Genomic DNA, 19245 nt, shown 5'->3' with positions numbered 1-19245 from the left:
TTTCTTCTTCTCCAGGTTTTTTTTTTGGCAGTTGGCAAATCAACTTAAAGGTGCATTACTGCCACCGTATGGGCTGGAGTGTGGGACAGAAGATACTGGCGTTAAAGACAATTTTCGCTATTTCTGTTTCTTTTAAATACTTCATCACAATTTTGGGGGTTTTGCTTTCAAGGAGAGTTTTTATTTCGTCCTCGGTTGGTTCAGCAACACGCTCCGCCATTTTGCTTTTCTCTACTCACAGTATATGAGCTGATATCCTCATAATAGAGTAGCTAATCAGAGTGCACGATCGCTCATATCCAGTGAATGTGGATAGAATAAAAATATATTATACACTTGTTTAAGCTGAAAAAGCCATGCTTTTTTGTCCCCTTGATGTTTTAGCCTTGTCGGTTAGGTTTCCAGGCATCAAAAACTGGAAGCACTTGCCTGCTGGGCAAGCTAATGTACATCATATTATAAGAAAGATCATTTATTTGGTAAATATTATGACAGTTAAAATGTATTTTAACCAGGGCTTTGAACCAGATTTTTTTTCCTATTGGTTCGTTCCGAACAGAAACGGAATTTTAACGTTTCCGGTTTTGGGTTCCACCATTAAATAGACGTTCCCGAACCGGTTAGAACAAAAAAATTTCGTTCCCGGAACGGTTAATTACGTTCCCTGTCAGCTGTTTAACAAATGGCTATAAAATTATGTCTCTGTCTCATCCAGCTTAAGCCAAATGTAGGCTAATTCTATTACAACCTTCATTAAATAAGACAAGAAATAATTCAAAACTATTATTATTTCAAATGTTGGCGATTTGGATTCTCAGTATGTCTTCCCATCTACACAAACAGAAAAAGTGCCAAAAATGAAAGAGAATTCGTTTAGTGTGTTACCAAAGGCTAGTCAGGCCCTATAGAGGGCTACCGCATGACGTCACCGCGCCGCGAGATTTTGTTAGGCGCCATATTGGAAGACCAAGTACACATCTATGCAAGTACATAGCTACATACATACATACATACATACATACATACATACATACATACATAAAACAAACTACAGCTGAAATGTAGCCAGGGCCGGTTCTGCCCTAATCTGGACCCGGGTGCAACATCGCGCAACAAAAAAAAAAAAGTCTAAATCAGGACAACCATCACATAACTATAACTATAAACATTTTATATCAGCTATTTTAACTAAATGGGCTATAATAAATAAGCCTGCAGGCAGCCACGGCGGGCTGCCTCAGAAAAGTAACCATTCAATGACACAACTGAAAGCCTGCAGCCACGGCGGGCTGCCTTAAAAAGTAACCATTTGTCCTACCTTAAAACTCGTTTTGCATTTTCTGCCTCCATATTTGTATTTTCGACCCTCCGTTTATTTTCTTTCCTTTTCTGAAAACCCGATTTGTGTCCAGACATTTTGTTCTGCTACAGTACCAACGAACTAACTCGTCAGGTCTCGTCTCTCGAGCCCGCGATGATTCCCGTGGGAAGGGCAACAACTGATACATTTTTACAAACAGCCAATAGGGAGGTTGCATCGTTCAGGCTCTTCTTTGCTCAGACACTCAGTAATGCACTTATTCACTTATTATCACGTGGAGACGTGATAGTAGTCCACCTTCCCGCTCTCTCCATTCAGTCAGCGAACGTCACACAGGAAGTGAACCCCAGTGGGTCATAGAAACTTGCGCAGGAGAAGAATTACTTTTTTATTTGTAGGCTACGGAAACTTTGAGGAACGAAATAAAAACCGGTATTAACCGGTTACCATTATTTTTAATAAGCGTTTCTGTTCCGGAACATAAAAAATAATAAAGTTTCTGGTTTCGTTTCTGTTCCATGTGAAATAGAAAAAGTTCCCGGTTTTCGTTTTCGTTCCTTGAACCGGTTCAAAGCCCTGATTTTAACACTAGACAGAGTCAATACACCAAAATTCGGAATATTAAGAAAATGAAGAAAGTGTAGCATGGTCAATTTTCAGTGATGCGATGTATTTCTGACCATGATTACATTCTCGATGGAAGGGAAGAAAAAGAAGATGTATCTCAAAAATAGCACAAATTGAAGTACTATTGTCCTTATGCTGTGATGCTGTTTCTGAATGAAGCACTTCTCCTGTCCTAAAAAAAGAAGAAAAAAAGCTTTTCCGCAGCACTTTGAAATGGTAAACCCTCCAAAAACAGTCTTGTGGACAAAGCCAGCTACCTTCTTAGCAATCAGTGCTGAAAGAGACAGGAAGGAAATGAGAGACAATGTTGCTTTGAAGAAGACATTTTCCACATCGATGGTGATTTCACGTGCCCTTGTGCCAGGCAGTGGGCAGACTGAAAGCACTAATGCAGGGTTTGGGTCATAAAGTACCAAAGCAGTGCATTTTTTTTTTTTTAACCTCCAAAGAGCTTCCCCACAATCACTGTAATGGGTAAACAATGCTTGTAAAAACCCTGGAACATTGCCAAGTGCATTGTGATGTTTGGTCTTTGTCTGACTAATGCAGCCTTTGTCCAAACAGCGAGCACTAACCACTATCTCCCCCTGCAGGCCAACCTGCCATTACTGCAGCGGGAGCTTTTGCACTGTGCACGCCTGGCCAAGCAGAACCCAGCACAGTACTTGGCCCAGCACGAGCAGCTGCTACTCGACACCAGCATCACGTCTCCCGTCGACTCGTCTGAGCTGCTGATGGACGTCAACGAGAACGGCAAGAGGAGGACGCCGGACAGGTGAGCCTGAAGAAGACAGGATTACACATGAGTAATGGCAAAAGTGTAATGAATTAAATGATAATTTTTCCCACCTTAAGTGATTCAGAGTTTTGTGCTATGGTTGCGTGACTAGAAAACGACAGTGCTTTACTGGAGTCCCTTATGGTACCGCTAGAGATACTAATATAGTAAAGATACTAATGTAACCCTTATGTTGTCTTTGGTCAAAATGACTCAGTTTGACTCAAAAAGGATTCAGCATGAAAACTTGAAAGTGAACAAGGTTTTTATGATCACAATTCTATTTCTCATTTTATTAAATGCATTTTTGATCGCTATTTTGTCGCTGCTATAGCAAGTTATGAGTGTTTGAAATATGCTCTGTAATAGATCAGTCCATATGTCAAAGCGATGGCTGTAAACGAGATTCGTTGAGGCCTGTGCGAGACATCGTAGGACAGAAGTAAAACGTACAGCCGAAATCAAAGCGACCAACATCTGCCGATGTTGTCAAAAGACGTGCGCCCTCTTTCGAATGCTGATGTAATTAAGCCGGAAGAAGTTTTGTTTGTTTTGATAGCGATCAGGAAAGTTTGAAAAAAAAAAAGTAGGCAGTAATCGTCATTTAAACTCGTTTTTGTGCAATACTTCGTTTGGAAAACTGTTTTCAAAATGGCGGCACCGACACCTGGCTGACACTTGACATTTCGAAGTCTCGCACAAGTCTCGTGAAGATCGCACGGATAAAGGCCAATTTATGCTGACAACCCAGTCCTCGCAGATAGCATCGCAGACAGTGTCTGCGTAGCCCCCCCCACCTTCGCAGACGCTCTGCGCGCACCTCCCAAAAATTGTGACCACCGCAGAAGCCTCGCAGACAGCGCCGCAGACAAGAGGGCTCTGATTGGTCCACTCTACATCCACTGTACACGCACTTCCGCTTCACTACTTTCCCGGTTTGGTTTGTTTTCACGACCGGCATTTTTAAAAACACGAGCGAAGATGGAGCAACACGAAGAGCGGTTGATCGAGGAAGTGAGGAAGTACGGACATCTATACGACTCCAGTTCTAGTCATTATAAGTAACCGGAGGATAAACACTCCACTAACCACACCCACCAGCTACTCCTAGCGACTTCGCGCCCCCTTGCGTTGTGCTGGTGAATAACATCGCGTACGCCTATTACTCCCCGCTCAACAATAAATTACAACTGTCTGCGAAAAGCTATCTGCGAAAGCCTTGTCGCAAGAGCATGCAGAGGCCCTTAGCGACGCCTGCCATGGACCAAACGAACTAAATTCAACACGGCTATAAACCGAATAGGCCGATAAGGATAATATTTAATTGCAATTAGTTCCCAATACAAGTCATGATATAAGGTTACTAAAACCGAAAACGTAACTGAATAACATGTTAATTAAGAAATAAAGCAAGTTTAAAAACGACTTCAGTTCTCCTTTAAAGAGAAATAAGCTGACATCCATCATTATGAAAATAAATCAGGAACATTTCCTAAATTAGTATTTGTATTGCTATAAAATAAAGATAGATCCATTACTAAATAATATAACTAAGACTAACCTGACTGTTCTGTTCGCCACCGTTAAATACTGCAGAATTTCGTTTCGTTATTGCTCTTTCCAATGAGGCAGAACTTTTTCCAGTGAAGCTTTCCAAAGGAGAAGAGTCCGGGATAGACACAACTGGAAAACATGGAATATTTAACAGTTATTCCATGAAATCGAGTCGTACATGAGCGGATAGCCGATAAGCCATGTACGACGAGATTGAGTGGAATAACCGTTTTTTTCCATCCACGTTGGCTGGATTTTGAAAAACAGAGCATTTTTTATTTTAATTTTTTTGCACATTTGATAAATAAAACCTTTATACAAAACGTCTGACCAAATCATTTCCGCTTAGAATGTAAACAAACCGGCGAAATGACAATTTGTGAAAAATGCAATATTAATAATAATTCTTGAAAAATAAAAAATATATATGCTCTTACCATTAGATACTTTTATCCCATATTTTGTTGCTTTTTTGGGGGTTTTGTTTTCGATTAGAGTTTTTATTTCATCCTCAGTTGTTTCAGCAACACACGCCGCCATTTTGTTTTGCTCTACTTACGGTATATGTCTGGAATCAATTTTGTGCCAAAATGTTCATACAATACTTTTGAAATATCAAACAAAAATGACAAATCAAAATACAAAAAAAGAAAAAAAAGTCAATTTTTTTAGACTGGCAAACAAATTATTCGTGTAATTGTGCAAAATATCAGTCTATCACTCTTCAGAAACCTTTTATTTTTGTTCCGCAGCTTTCTCAGTTTTGCTTGACGTAATTTATTTTGGTTGCGATTCCAGCTTTCTCGTTTGCGCTCCCTGACTTTTTGCTTGCAGTTTTGGCACAAACTTCATGTGTGGGTGGGCTGTCCAGGAATGCATTCCCATTGGCTAACTTGTGTTTGACTGACAGCTACGCTCAGCCATTCCCGACTCGGATTCTGGCGGACTGTTTGACGAGTGACCGATCCATTGACGGTGAACAAGAATCGAGTGGACTTCAGTGGCGACTATGATATTGAATTTACACTTTGTTGAATTAATTCAATATCATAGTCGCCACTGAAGTCCACTCGATCCTTGTTTACCGTCAATGGATCGGTCACTCGTCAAACAGTCCGCCAGAATCCAAGTAGGGAATGGCTGAGCGTAGCTGTCAGTCAAACACAAGTTAGCCAGTGGGAATGCATTCCTGGACAGCCCACCCACACGTGAAGTTTGTGCCAAAACTGCGAGCAAAAAGTCAGGGAGCGCAAACGAGAAAGCTGGAATCGCAACCAAAATAAATTACGTCAAGCAAAAATGAGAAAGACGCGGAACAAAAATAAAAGGTTTCTGAAGAGTAATAGACTGATATTTTGCACGATTACATGAATAATTTGTTTGCTAGTCTAAAAAAATTGACTTTTTTTTCTTTTTTTGTATTTTGATTTGTCGTTTTTGTTTGATATTTCAAAAGTATTGTATGAACATTTTGGCACAAAATTGATTCCATATATATATGAGCTGACATCTTAGTAGTAGAGTAGCCAATCAGAGCGCGCGATTGCTCATATCCAGTGAATGTGGATAGAATAATTATGTATACGTGTGTATGGTGGTGTCTGTACTGTACCTGTTTAGCAGAATGGAGAGCCAGTGAGTCGTGCAAACCAGTAAGTTAGCACAACAACACCCAAAGCAAACATCAAATCTGCGTCTCATTATCCAGTATTAAATTGCAGCTATTATAATGTATATCACATCTGAGATTAAAACGCAAGTATAAATGGTTCAAAGTATGATGTGTCACGGTTTAATCATTTCAGATTTGTAATTGTTGCAAATCGCTGCGGTATAAGAGGAATAAAGCACCTCACGGCAGCGACTGTTGGGTACGTCAGGCACCATCCCATTACTCCAGAATCTTGTTTTCCTCCAACAGCGTACCCCATTGTGTCTACTCCTTACTTATTTGCAAATGATTTTATGCAATAACCTGGCTTACAGCCGAGTCAGAATCCAAACCCAACCCAGAATTTAACAGTTGGTTGTTAAGGGCCTGGATCAAGAACCCAACAGTGGCTTAGTAGAAATTCTGTACTTCAAATATCAAACGCTTTAAGATCTGTACTTCAAACATTTGAAGTAAAAATTTCTTTCAGTCCTAATATGAACACTCGTCTCGTCTCGTCTTCTTCCACTTTATCCGGGGCCGGGTCGCGGAGGCAGCAGTCTAAGCATGGAAGCCCAAACTTCCCTTTCCCCAGACACCTCGGCCAGCTCCTCGGGAAGAACACCGAGGCGTTCCCAGGCCAGCCGAGAGACATAGTCCCTCCAGCATGTTCTGGGTCTTCCCCGGGGCCTCCTCCCGGGGGGACATGCCTGGAACACCTCCCCAGGGAGGCGTCCAGGAGGCATCCGAAAAAGATGCCCGAGCCACCTCAGCTGATTCCTCTCGATGTGGAGGAGCAGCGGCTCTACTCCGAGCTCCTCCCGAGTGACTGTGCTTCTCACCCTATCTCTAAGGGAGCGCCCAGCCACCCTGCGAAGGAAACTCGTTTCGGCCACTTGTATCCACGATCTTGTTCTTTCGGTCATTACCCAAAGCTCATGACCATAGGTAAGAGTCGGGACGTAGATCGACCGGTAAATTGAGAGCTTCGCCTTTTGGCTCAGCTCCTTCTTCACCACGACGGACCGGTAAAGCGACCGCATCACTGCGGAGGCCGCACCGATCCGCCTGTTGATCTCACACTCCATCCTTCCCTCACTCGTGAACAAGATCCCGAGATACTTAAACTCCTCCACTTGAGGTAGGATTTCTCCACCAACCTGGAGAGGTCAAGCCACCCTTTTCCAGTCGAGAACCATGGCCTCGGACTTGGAGGTGCTGATTCTCATCCCAGTGAACCCTACTTTCACAAATATAAAACAACCGAATCAGTCGTCGAATGAATGAGCAAACGAATATTCATCCACACTCTAAATAAATACAATGTAGTTTTTTTTTTTTAATGAAAAGTTTTGAGCTTATCACCTCAAGTCCCCGAGGCTCCTTTGCTGTTTTATCCTGTAATGCCTCCATGTTTGTGGGAGATCTAATACCTGGCGATCGGAGCCCGAGGGAGCGGCTGATAACACATACAGATGAGGCCGAGCTCCCATCCCGCTGGCTAAGCGCTTCTGTTTCTGCTTAGCTCGGCACGCAGCGCTCTCGAGGAGAGCAGGAAGAAAACCTAATGGTGGAATTTGAATGGGATCCACAATGTTCTTAATCACATGCTACAAAGCAGGGTCAACTTTTTCTGATTAATATCAAAGAGGTCAGAGAGAAGAGAGTGCAGGCCTGGCACGTTTCTCTTTATTTACACGTGTGAAAGGTGTGATAACGTCTATTTGAACACAATTTTCCAGCGTGTACAACTTCTGTCTGTGCGAAAATGAGCTTTTTTTGGAAATGATGCAGAGAAACAAAGGCAAACTGAGTTTGAGTAGTGAGCGTCTTTTAAGAGATACGCTAGTGTTTAAAAAACGATATAATATTTTGCTAATTTTCCTGCCCATAATGCAGATTCAGGTACCAAACTGTACTTTTTCTTGTTGTACCATTAGTATGTACAGTATATTTTACTTGAAAACAGTACTATGGTAGGAATAATTTAAAGTATGTACCGGTAATTGGACCCTTAAGGCTTTACGTAAAAAGTGAACTGAAGGTACAATGCGTGTACCGTCCCAAAAGATCCGTAATAAAGGTGACCCAGTTTTGGGTGTCAGTTCCCTTCAGGCCTTGTTCCACCGTGGGTGATGTCTGTGCTCCTCGCTGTGGACTGCAGTGAGCTCATTGCTCTTTTTAACATCGTGGTTGTCCAGCGTTCTGTATGGTGGTGCTTCTGTGCTCGCTTTCTGGATCCATGGTACTGTATGGTGTTCTGAGCGATGTTGCCTGGTGGCATCACGGTGGCTGGGCAGGCGGTGTGGGACATACCTTCGTGCACCTTTTGGTGGGATTGTAGGTGGCTATGCCACTGAAATTACATCCTGACTCTCTTTTGGTGGACTTTTTTTTTGTATAATTGTGAAGTGACCTTGGATATGAGAAAGGCGCTATGTAAGTTGAAATTATTATTATTATTATCCATCCATCCATTATTTGTAGCCGCTTATCCTGTGCAGGGTCGCAGGCAAGCTGGAGCCTATCCCAGCTGACTACGGGCGAGAGGCGGGGTACACCCTGGACAAGTCGCCAGGTCATCACAGGGCTGACACATAGACACAGACAACCATTCACACTCACATTCACACCTACGCTCAATTTAGAGTCACCAGTTAACCTAACCTGCATGTCTTTGGACTGTGGGGGAAAACGGAGCACCCGGAGGAAACCCACGCGGACACGGGGAGAACATGCAAACTCCGCACAGAAAGGCCCTCGCCGACCACTGGGCTCGAACCCAGAATCTCTTTCTGTGAGGCAACAGTGCGAACCACTACACCACCGTACTGCCTTATTATCATCATCATCATCATCACCTCGCCCGCTACAGAGTAAGCAGGGCGAGGTATTGTTTTCAGTCGGGTTTCTTTGTTTTGTTTTTTTTTTGCAAACGATATTACGGGAAAACGGCTGGACCAATCTTCATGAAACTTTCAGGATAGATGGGCATTGGTCTCAAATAGAACCGCCAACATTTTGAGGGTCATCTGGTCACGGTCATCAAAGAGATCAAAATCGTTTTTGTTGTGGCTGCTGCCTCATATAGAGGTGCTAGCCACTACGTCATCATGCTGTAAGAATGTAAGAGTGTAACAGTCACGTACTGAGCATGCGCATACACGTGTTCCGATTAAAATGGCCGGTGAGCGTATACAATTCGGTTCGCCATTCAAAATAAATGGACTAGACTAAAGCAATCGCTTTCAGACACGTTTATGCTTATTACAGAGGGAAAGCGCGTTCCACTGAGCTCTAGCGTCAGGCCATTTCCGGGAAATAAGAGTTTGGGTCATGGTGACAACGTGTGTATGTCAGTGTAGGTTCAGAGGTTTCAGTTTTGAAAACTGTAAGAGGTAAGAGTAGAATAATATAAAGTACAGACACTTGGTATATTTTACTTCTGTGATTTTTAAATTGTTCATTTTTGGATTACGCTTCATTTTTGTGGCTATTGCCTCATAGAGTAAATATATATGCTATATTTACTGTATGGACATGGGATGAGAACTTTTATTTATAAGCAGTAGCCACATGTACACATAGGGTACCTATTTTTTTTCGCGATATCTTCCTTCATATCCATCATAAGGGCTACCGGGTGAGGTTTGTTTTGCCTGGCAACACTTGTTGTTGTCATTATTATTATTATAGGTGCAAAGCATGTACCCTTGATGGCATCACCATTGGCGCCACAGCAACAATGAACAATGCTGAATGATTTCAGAAGCCTGAAGGTTTTTCAGTATTCCAAAAGAGAAAGCAGAGGTCTTGAAATATGAACTGAATATACCGTATACAAGGCAGGTAGAAGAAAAGCAGGAGAATTTCCAAGATGTGAGACGTACAGGGGTAGAGGGTTCCTCCGGGCAGATGGACTGTGATGGATGAGCATTAGGTGACCATAAAAGTGGCTCATTAGGACACTGGGACTGTCTGAATTCTGAGGGAGGGGATACACACAAACACACAAAGGTGCAAGAGAACACTTTCCTTGAGTGACAGGCATTGTAACGGAGGTTCCTCCGTTTATCCAGTGAGTTCTTCGAGACAACACCAACCATTTATTTTTGTGTCAGCTTACTGCCTGTTCTTCAAATTGTGCCTGAGTACAAATCAGACCTCCCATCCTTTCTTCCTTCCAGAACCAAAGAGAACGGCTTCGAGAGGGAGCCTCCACACCCGGAGCACCCGAGCAAGCGGCCATGCACCATCAGTCCTGGTCAGCGTTTCAGCCCCTCCAACGGACTTTCATACCAGCCCAACGGCCTTCCTCACACCGCTCCACCACCCCCGGGCCACTACCGGTTGGACGAGATGGCTGTTGGCCACCATTACAGAGACTCCTTTCGCCACACTAACCACCGTGAGATCCGCGAGCGCCCACGGCCCATCGGTACGCGAACGAGGAAGGGATTATGGGATATTTCCTAATCCTCAATCTTGCTAATGTAGTTGTGATGTTTAGGGTTCACTGGGAGATAACTAGGACGACCGTAGCTAAATGTGTCAGCAAAATAGCAGTCCATTTAATAACTCTTAGAATTATTCAGATAGATTATTTTGTCCTGCTGGTGTGACTTTACTGCAATGCTATTGCATGGTTTATAAATGTTAATATTTTTCTGTGAAATAAGCAGTCTTTGGATTTCCAGAATTCCTGTTCAAATTTCCCAGCTACTGTAGATTTTTTTTTTTTTTAACACAAGATGTAGGATTGCAAGGTTTTGAACAAAATGTTATGGGAAGCAGGAAGCTAGAAACAGGAAAACAGGGGTAAAGATGTGCTAAAAATACATGAGCATAGTGCTCCGTGATGTATGAATGAGATATATCTGAGCCTGGCAGGCCTAATTCCACCCAGAGAGAGCCGGTGCCCACAGGCAGTGCTGTAGAGGGTGGTGAGGAATGAAAGTGCGTGGCAGGAGGGAAGCATGTAAGTGATGAAGAACATGTGTGTGAGGATGTGAGAGATGGTGTGTGTCATGGAGCGGCTGAGTGATAGCTCGAAAGCAGACTAAAGCTGTGCTGTAAGGGAATCGTAGCACAAAGAATAACGAGTGCAGGCAGTCTTTTCTCTCTCTAATCTCTCTCTGCTCTTTTCTCTCGCAGGGATGCACGGTGGCACACGTCAGGAAGAGGTCATCGATCACAGACTCACAGACAGAGAGTGGGCCGAGGAGTGGAAGCACCTTGACCATGTAAGAAAAGTAATAACACTTTCTATTACTACTACAAAGTTCTTGTGTCTTTGTTAGTCTGTATGTGTGTGATGGAGTGACCAAGAATTCAACAGATTCAAAAGATTGTAAAATAATTAAATAATATTGCCTGGCGTTGAGTGGTCGATCAGATATATTCTATTCAGCTAGTATGATATTTGAACGAGTCGAAGACGAGTAAACCGTATTCAACGCTCATTCTTCATTGGGTAGAGCGACGTAATACAGTGGGGCAAAAAAGTATTTAGTCAGTCACCAATTGTGCAAGTTCTCCGACTTAAAAAGATGAGAGAGGCCTGTAATTTTCATCATAGGTACACTTCAACTATGAGAGACAAAATGAGAAAAAAAAATCCAGAAAATCACATTGTCTGATTTTTAAAGAATTTATTTGCAAATTATGGAGGAAAATAAGTATTTGGTCAATAACAAAAGTTCATCTCAGTACTTTGTTATATACCCTTTGTTGGCAATGACAGAGATCAAACGTTTTCTATAAGTCTTCACCAGGTTTTCACACACTGTTGCTGGTATTTTGGCCCATTCCTCCATGCAGATCTCCTCTAGAGCAGTGATGTTTTGGGGCTGTCGCTGGGCAACACGGACTTTCAACTCCCTCCAAAGATTTTCTATGGGGTTGAGATCTGGAGACTGGCTAGGCCACTCCAGGACCTTGAAATGCTTCTTACGAAGCCACTCCTTCATTGCCCGGGCGGTGTGTTTGGGATCATTGTCATGCTGAAAGACCCAGCCACGTTTCATCTTCAATGCCCTTGCTGATGGAAGGAGGTTTTCACTCAAAATCTCACGATACATGGCCCCATTCATTCTTTCCTTTACACGGATCAGTCGTCCTGGTCCCTTTGCAGAAAAACAGCCCCAAAGCATGATGTTTCCACCCCCATGCTTCACAGTAGGTATGGTGTTCTTTGGATGCAACTCAGCATTCTTTCTCCTCCAAACATGACAAGTTGAGTTTTTACCAAAAAGTTCTATTTTGGTTTCATCTGACCATATGACATTCTCCCAATCCTCTTCTGGATCATCCAAATGCTCTCTAGCAAACTTCAGACGGGTCTGGACATGTACTGGCTTAAGCAGGGGGACACGTCTGGCACTGCAGGATTTGAGTCCCTGGCGGCGTAGTGTGTTACTGATGGTAGCCTTTGTTACTTTGGTCCCAGCTCTCTGCAGGTCATTCACTAGGTCCCCCCGTGTGGTTCTGGGATTTTTGCTCACCGTTCTTGTGATCATTTTGACCCCACGGGGTGAGATCTTGCGTGGAGCCCCAGATCGAGGGAGATTATCAGTGGTCTTGTATGTCTTCCATTTTCTAATAATTGCTCCCACAGTAGATTTCTTCACACCAAGCTGCTTACCTATTGCAGATTCAGTCTTCCCAGCCTGGTGCAGGTCTACAATTTTGTTTCTGGTGTCCTTTGACAGCTCTTTGGTCTTGGCCATAGTGGAGTTTGGAGTGTGACTGTTTGAGGTTGTGGACAGGTGTCTTTTATACTGATAACGAGTTCAAACAGGTGCCATTAATACAGGTAACGAGTGGAGGACAGAGGAGCCTCTTAAAGAAGTTGTTACAGGTCTGTGAGAGCCAGAAATCTTGCTTGTTTGTAGGTGACCAAATACTTATTTTACCGAGGAATTTACCAATTAATTCATTAAAAATCCTACAATGTGATTTCCTGGATTCTTTCCCCCCATTCTGTCTCTCATAGTTGAAGTGTACCTATGATGAAAATTACAGGCCTCTCTCATCTTTTTAACTGGGAGAACTTGCACAATTGGTGCCTTTTTTGCCCCACTGTACATGTAGGATAAGCGATATGCTAACAATATTGCATGCTATCAAACCAAATGAATGAAACCCGCTAGAAGGGAATAAAACACGTTTTTATTCCATCGAAAAAGTGTCCTGTATGTATAATAATTACCGTATTTTTCGGGCGATAAGGCGCACCAGATTATAAGGCGCACTGTGAATTAACGTGTCTATATTCACACATAAGGTGCACCGGATTGTAAGGCGCATTAAGCAAAACAACACAGTCCGGTAAATCAAACTTTATTCTACTCCGTTGTAACAACAAATACCGGTACAGAAAAATAGACTCACTTATTGATTCATTCCTATTCCACAAATCCATCGAATTCTTCATCTTCAGTGTCTGAGTTAAACAGCTGTGCGATTTGGGCATCAAGCATGCCCGGATCCCTCTCGTCATTATCCGAGTCAGTCTCTTTGCTGTTACCGGTACTTGGCTGTTCAGTGATGATTCCAGCTTTCGTGAAAGCTCGGACAACAGTTGCGACCTGCACCTCAACCCACGCATCAGCAATCCATTGGCAGATAGTGGCGTAACTAGCCCAGCGTTGCCTCCCTGTCTTGGTAAAGGTGTGTTCGCCTTCTATCATCCAATGCTCCCGCACGGCTCGCAATTTTGCTTTGAACGCCCTGTTGACACCAATATCTAGCGGTTGGAGTTCTTTGGTTAATCTTCCCAGAATGACGGCAAGCTCCGAATTAGTTTGCTTCACTTGTTTTTTGACAGTGTCGGTGAGATGGGCGTTCATGGAGTCGTAAATCAACAGGGACGGTGATGTGTGGAAAAAGCCATCCGGTCTCTTGACATAAACTTCTCTCAGCCACTCTCTCATTTTCTCCTCGTCCATCCAGCCCTTTGGGTTAGCCTTGACGATGACGCTGGCCGGAAATTTTTCTTTTGGCAAAGTCTTCCTCTTGAAAATGACCATGGGTGGTAGTTTCTGGCCATTAGCCTGGCAACCGAGAACTACAGTGAAGGATGCCTTCTCGTTCCCTGTGGTGCGTATAGATACTGTACTGGTCCCCGTTTTCTCGACAGTACGGTTCACGGGGATGTCAAAAGTGAGGAGGACCTCGTCCATGTTGGTGATGTGGTCTGGCTGGATCTCCTTTTCAGTGATTTTATTCTTGCAGCAAGTGCGGAAGATGGCCAGCGTTTCTTTGTAATCCTTTGGCAGTTGCTGCGAGACGGTAGTTCTCGTATGGATGGAGAGATGACGCCGTTTCATAAAACGGAAGCACCAAGAAGGACCTCCACGAAAGTCGTCGATCTTCATGTCATGTGCTATCTCTGTTGCCTTGAGTCGAATGGAGACTGTAGAGACCCTTCTTCCTGCTGTTTTCTGTTCAATAACCCACTGTTCAATTTTGTCCTCTAACTGTGGCCATCTCGCTTTGTTCCCGTGGAAGCTCCGTTTGGTCTTCTTTACTTGGCGCAATTCATCTTCTTGCTTCCTCCACTTCCGTACCATTGATTCATTGTTGTTGAATTCTTTCGCGGCTGCTCTATTCCCATGTTCTGCTGCGTGGCTGATAGCTTGGAGTTTGAAACCCGCTTCGTAAGCATGCCTCTTAACAGGTGCCATTTTGGGGGTCCTTTTACATACACACAAATGTACTGTAATATAATGTTGAAGCACAGTACGTATTACGTATAAAAAGTGGCGGGAGTAAGCGTACTAAATACTGTTCTCTGATTGGTTTATTGTTGCTAGCGCGTACTCCGGGCCCGGGCTGCCCGCTCAGGTAGTGACACAACGTACCGTAATGCTCCGAATATCCATTGAGCGGAGCGGCTTCGTTGCTTACCAAAGTCGTACTTGCACATTTCGACAGATTTTTGAGCGCATTGTACCACATAAAATCGGTCAGTAAGCACAACAAGTAATCATACATAAGGCGCGCTGGATTATAAGGCGCACTGTCAATTTTTGAGAAAATTTACGGATTTTATGTGCGCCTTATAGTCCCAAAAATACGGTAAATAATATTGGCTGGCTTTGAGTGGTATATCAGATATATTCCATTTAGCTAGCATGATATCGAATGAGTCGAAGACAAGTAGCTGAATGGAATATATCTGATAGGCCATGAAAAAAGCCAGTCATATTATTATTATTATTATTATTATTATACACTCTCTTCATATCAGCATTCTCAAAGGCCAACGCTAGCTTACCTGCGACTCGTTGCTGTTAGCGCGACACCGAGTTACCTTCCAGCCAGTGTAGTGTTAGCGAAGGCCAATGCTAGTGCAGTCAAGCAGACAGAAGAAGTCCGTGTGTGTGTGTGTGCGCATGCGCAGGTTTACCTTTGAGCGTGCACTGACCGTTCCATCATTCTGTCGCTAAACGAACAGCTGATCACACCGAGGTGCTCGCTGACCGCCGATATTTATTAGTTTGATATTCCCTTTCTTCGTATATAACATAACGTCTTTTCTTCTCGCTTTCTTTCCGTTACTGTAGTCGGTCTTTCACGATTCATTCGCACACTCGCGTCCTCCATTTTGCTCTCCTGTTTCAAATTTGTATCCCACAATGCCTTGCGCAAACGGGGAAAGCCCACCACGTCATGCATGACGTAGCATCATGGTGAAGCAGGAAAAAACTAGCACAGAATTTAGGGCCACGTGGAGATAAATTCATTAATTGTTCTGTTTAAAAAGAACTAATAAAAGTCTGTGACTCGAATTCAGTAGCTTTCAGTCCACTAAACAAAAATAATTGGGTGCCGGGGAAAATTCTTTTCATGACCTACGTTTGAAAAATCTGAAAGGCAGTACAGCTTTATCTGTAAGTGGATAAAACATACGGCATGCTTGTTAACGAATAAACATGTTAGTGTTAGCAAATTGCTGTGGTGTTAGAGAAATAAAACACTTTGGGATCAAGAAATGATCAGGTTTCGCTTCACAGAGTATAAAACAGATAATACCGATCGATCATTTTGCTTCCTTGTATAAAGTACTGAAATACGCAAAATTATCTTGCAATAGAATAAGACGGTTTCAAACTGGAAATTAATAATAATAATAAGAAGAAGAAGAATCTCACAAATGATTGTGGTATTTTCACCAACTGAAACTTAAAACTAATGGCCAATGACTCAAGCTATTATTTTTTTACACTAGTACAAAAACTAATACTAAATCTAACCTAGTGTGGCTGAAACTTTTTTTTTTGAATGAATGAATGAATGAATGAATGTTCTTGTACACGTTCATTGTTAACTGCGTGCCTTCACGTTATTGATTGTAGCTGCATGTGTGTGTTTTCTGCAGTTGCTTAACTGCATCATGGACATGGTGGAGAAGACGCGGCGCTCGCTCACTGTACTGAGGCGATGCCAAGAGGCTGACCGCGAGGAGCTCAACTATTGGATCCGGCGCTACAGCGATGCTGAGGACCTGAAGAAGAGCTCCAGCAGCAGCAGCAGCAGCAGCAGCCAGTCGAGACAGCAGAGCCCTGCAGGCCAGGACAACAACCCTGCAGGTAGCAGCTAAATATATCGACAGCACTTTCCAGTAGGAATGGAACGACTTGTATTACTGTTTGTAATTTACGATTGGGATTTAGTGCAAAATTTAGAAGAGTTGCACAATTCTTTAGCTATCTAACATGTTTAAAATGTTAATAGTAATGTTCTTCTTTCTGTGTGACAGAGATTCACCGGGAGGTTCTCCACAGGCCTGTATCCGGCTATGTTCCTGAGGAGATCTGGAAGAAAGCAGGTGAGCAACACAGCCCTTTTCACACACATCTACAGGACACAAACATTTAGTCATGGCGTAATGGTTAGAGAAGCAGTTTCGGGACCAAAAGGTTGCTGGTTTGATTCCCTGGACCAACAGGAATGGCTGAAGTGCCCTTGAGCAAGGCACCTAACCCCCAACTGTTCCCCAGGCTGCTCTGGGTATGTTGTATGTCGCTCTGGATACGAGCATCTGCTAAACACCTGTAATGTAATGTAAAGTAGACATGATTGTCATAGACTTAAGGCTTTGAATAAGTTCAGTTTTATTTGTGAATAAAAAGCAGTGGTACAGAAGTCAGGATGTAGCTTTAGATCCATAATGAATGACAGTAATAGTCATTACTATTGAGAAACAGAGTAATCGAACAGAAATATCGAGAGGAAACAAACTCAAGATGGAACCCATCCTCTTCTGGATAGTGAGATTATAAATCATTACAGTCTACAGCTGTAAAAGTGTAAAGGCAAACTGTACCGAGTGTGTAAAAAGGATGTTCAGTATGAGTATATTGTGAATAAGAGCTCTGGGATGAAGACGGGACAGTCGTTATGATTACAGCAGCAGCTCTTAGGTACAAATCTGCAGTATCCACGTGAGATTGTCCACTGAAGCAAGAGTGAGACTTGGGCGTAACTTAACCTATCACGTACACTACCGTTCAAAAGTTTGGGGTCCCCCAGACAATTTTGTGTTTTCCATGAAAAGTCACACTTTTATTTCCCAAACTGTTTTCCAAACGAAGTATTGCACAAAAACGAGTTTAAATGACGATTACTGACGACTTTTTTCAAACTTTCCTGATTGCTATCAAAACAAACAAAACATCCGTCTTGATTATGTCAGCATTCGAAAGAGGGCGCGTGCGTCTTTTGACAACGTTGTCAGATGTCGGTCGCTTTGATTTCCGCTGTACGTTTTACTTCCGTCTTACAATGTCTCGCACAGGTCTCAGCGAATCTCGTTTACAGCCACCGCTTTGACATATGGACTGATATATTACAGAGCATATTTCGAACACTCATAACTTGCTATAGCAGCGACACAATAGCGATCAAAATGCATTCTTATATTTAATAAAATGAGATAAATAGAATTTTGATCATAAAAAAATTTGCCTTCAGTTCTCCTTTAAGACATCCATCCATCCTAGACAATTTATCTGAATAGTAAAAGCTGATGTGTGTAGTGCAGCAGGTGGTGGGGATCACTATGCTGTAGTTACAGCACTGAGGTGTGTCACAGCACAGTGCACATACTGTTTAAACATACATACCAGAATAAATGGTTATTTTGTGAATTTACGACCGTGATTTTTTTCTAAATGTTGAATGAAAAGGAAAAAAAAACATAGCGATCGCTTGTCAACTAAGCCAATGGGCAACTATGAATAAAAACCAAGCTTGGAAATAGTATTTTCTTGTCCTACTGATTTATCAACCCATCATGACCAAAAATAGAATAAAGAGCTCTAAGCTTCTGTGGTATGTTCCCATACTGCTAGCAATAAAGCTGGAGAGTATACAGGGTGTTTCAAAAAAATTTGATATCGTTTCACAATCTCATAACTTTGCCAGTTCTCATTCAACTGACCTCAAATTTTAACAGCATGTGTGGAAACAGGTCAAAATTTTATGTTTAATGTTTTTTCCCATTCACTGGAAAAGAAAAGGCGTTTTGTGTGTTAGAGTACGCTCGAACAAGACTGTGCAGCGTGTATTTATGAGAGAATTCTCTAAAAAAAAAAAAATACACCAACTGCAATGCAGATTTGGACATGGCACAAAAAGTTCAAAGGCTGCGTGTGTGTGCAGGGCAAAAAGATCCGGACGAGACGGTTGAGCGAGCGGGTTTGCGAATATTGAAAATTTGTGAAATCGTTCATGGATTCCACATACCTTTTGAATTTCTCATTCAAATTTTGTGGAATAAACCTTCTATCGCTCAACATTAAGCGCGTTCAGTTTCATTTGCCTCGGCTACACTACCGTTCAAAAGTTTGGGGTCACCCAGACAATTTTGTGTTTTCCATGAAAAGTCACACTTTTATTTCCCACCATAAGTTGTAAAATGAATAGAAAATATAGTCGAGACATTTTTCTGGCCATTTTGAGCATTTAATCGACCCCACAAATGTGATGCTCCAGAAACTCAATCTGCTCAAAGGAAGGTCAGTTTTATAGCTTCTCTAAAGAGCTCAACTGTTTTCAGCTGTGCTAACATGATTGTACAAGGGTTTTCTAATCATCCATTAGCCTTCTGAGGCAATGAGCAAACACATTGTACCATTAGAACACTGGAGTGAGAGTTGCTGGAAATGGGCCTCTATACACCTATGGAGATATTGCACCAAAAACCAGACATTTGCAGCTAGAATAGTCATTTACCACATTAGCAATGTATAGAGTGGATTTCTGATTAGTTTAAAGTGATCTACATTGAAAAGAACAGTGCTTTTC

The 19245-nt window shown here is 42.6% G+C and overlaps 1 protein-coding gene across 5 annotated transcripts in view; it reads left to right on the top strand.

The window, feature by feature from the left end:
* Positions 1 to 19245, top strand: part of runx1t1 (RUNX1 partner transcriptional co-repressor 1) — a 135899-nt gene that overhangs the window by 94182 nt on the left and 22472 nt on the right. For 4 of the 5 annotated variants that reach the window (XM_060904745.1, XM_060904744.1, XM_060904743.1 and 1 more), the window contains exons 5-9: positions 2542 to 2723; positions 10119 to 10369; positions 11086 to 11183; positions 16316 to 16526; positions 16697 to 16765. In XM_060904745.1, coding sequence (XP_060760728.1) covers positions 2542 to 2723; positions 10119 to 10369; positions 11086 to 11183; positions 16316 to 16526; positions 16697 to 16765 — 811 coding nt within the window. The remainder of the gene's footprint in view (positions 1 to 2541; positions 2724 to 10118; positions 10370 to 11085; positions 11184 to 16315; positions 16527 to 16696; positions 16766 to 19245) is intronic. The other variant, XM_060904742.1, reaches the window with a different exon arrangement.

Source organism: Neoarius graeffei, chromosome 22, assembly GCF_027579695.1.
Source record: "Neoarius graeffei isolate fNeoGra1 chromosome 22, fNeoGra1.pri, whole genome shotgun sequence".
Lineage (NCBI taxonomy): Eukaryota > Metazoa > Chordata > Actinopteri > Siluriformes > Ariidae > Neoarius > Neoarius graeffei.
Note: the sequence above shows the minus strand (reverse complement) of the source record. Positions and strands in the feature narration are given on the sequence as shown.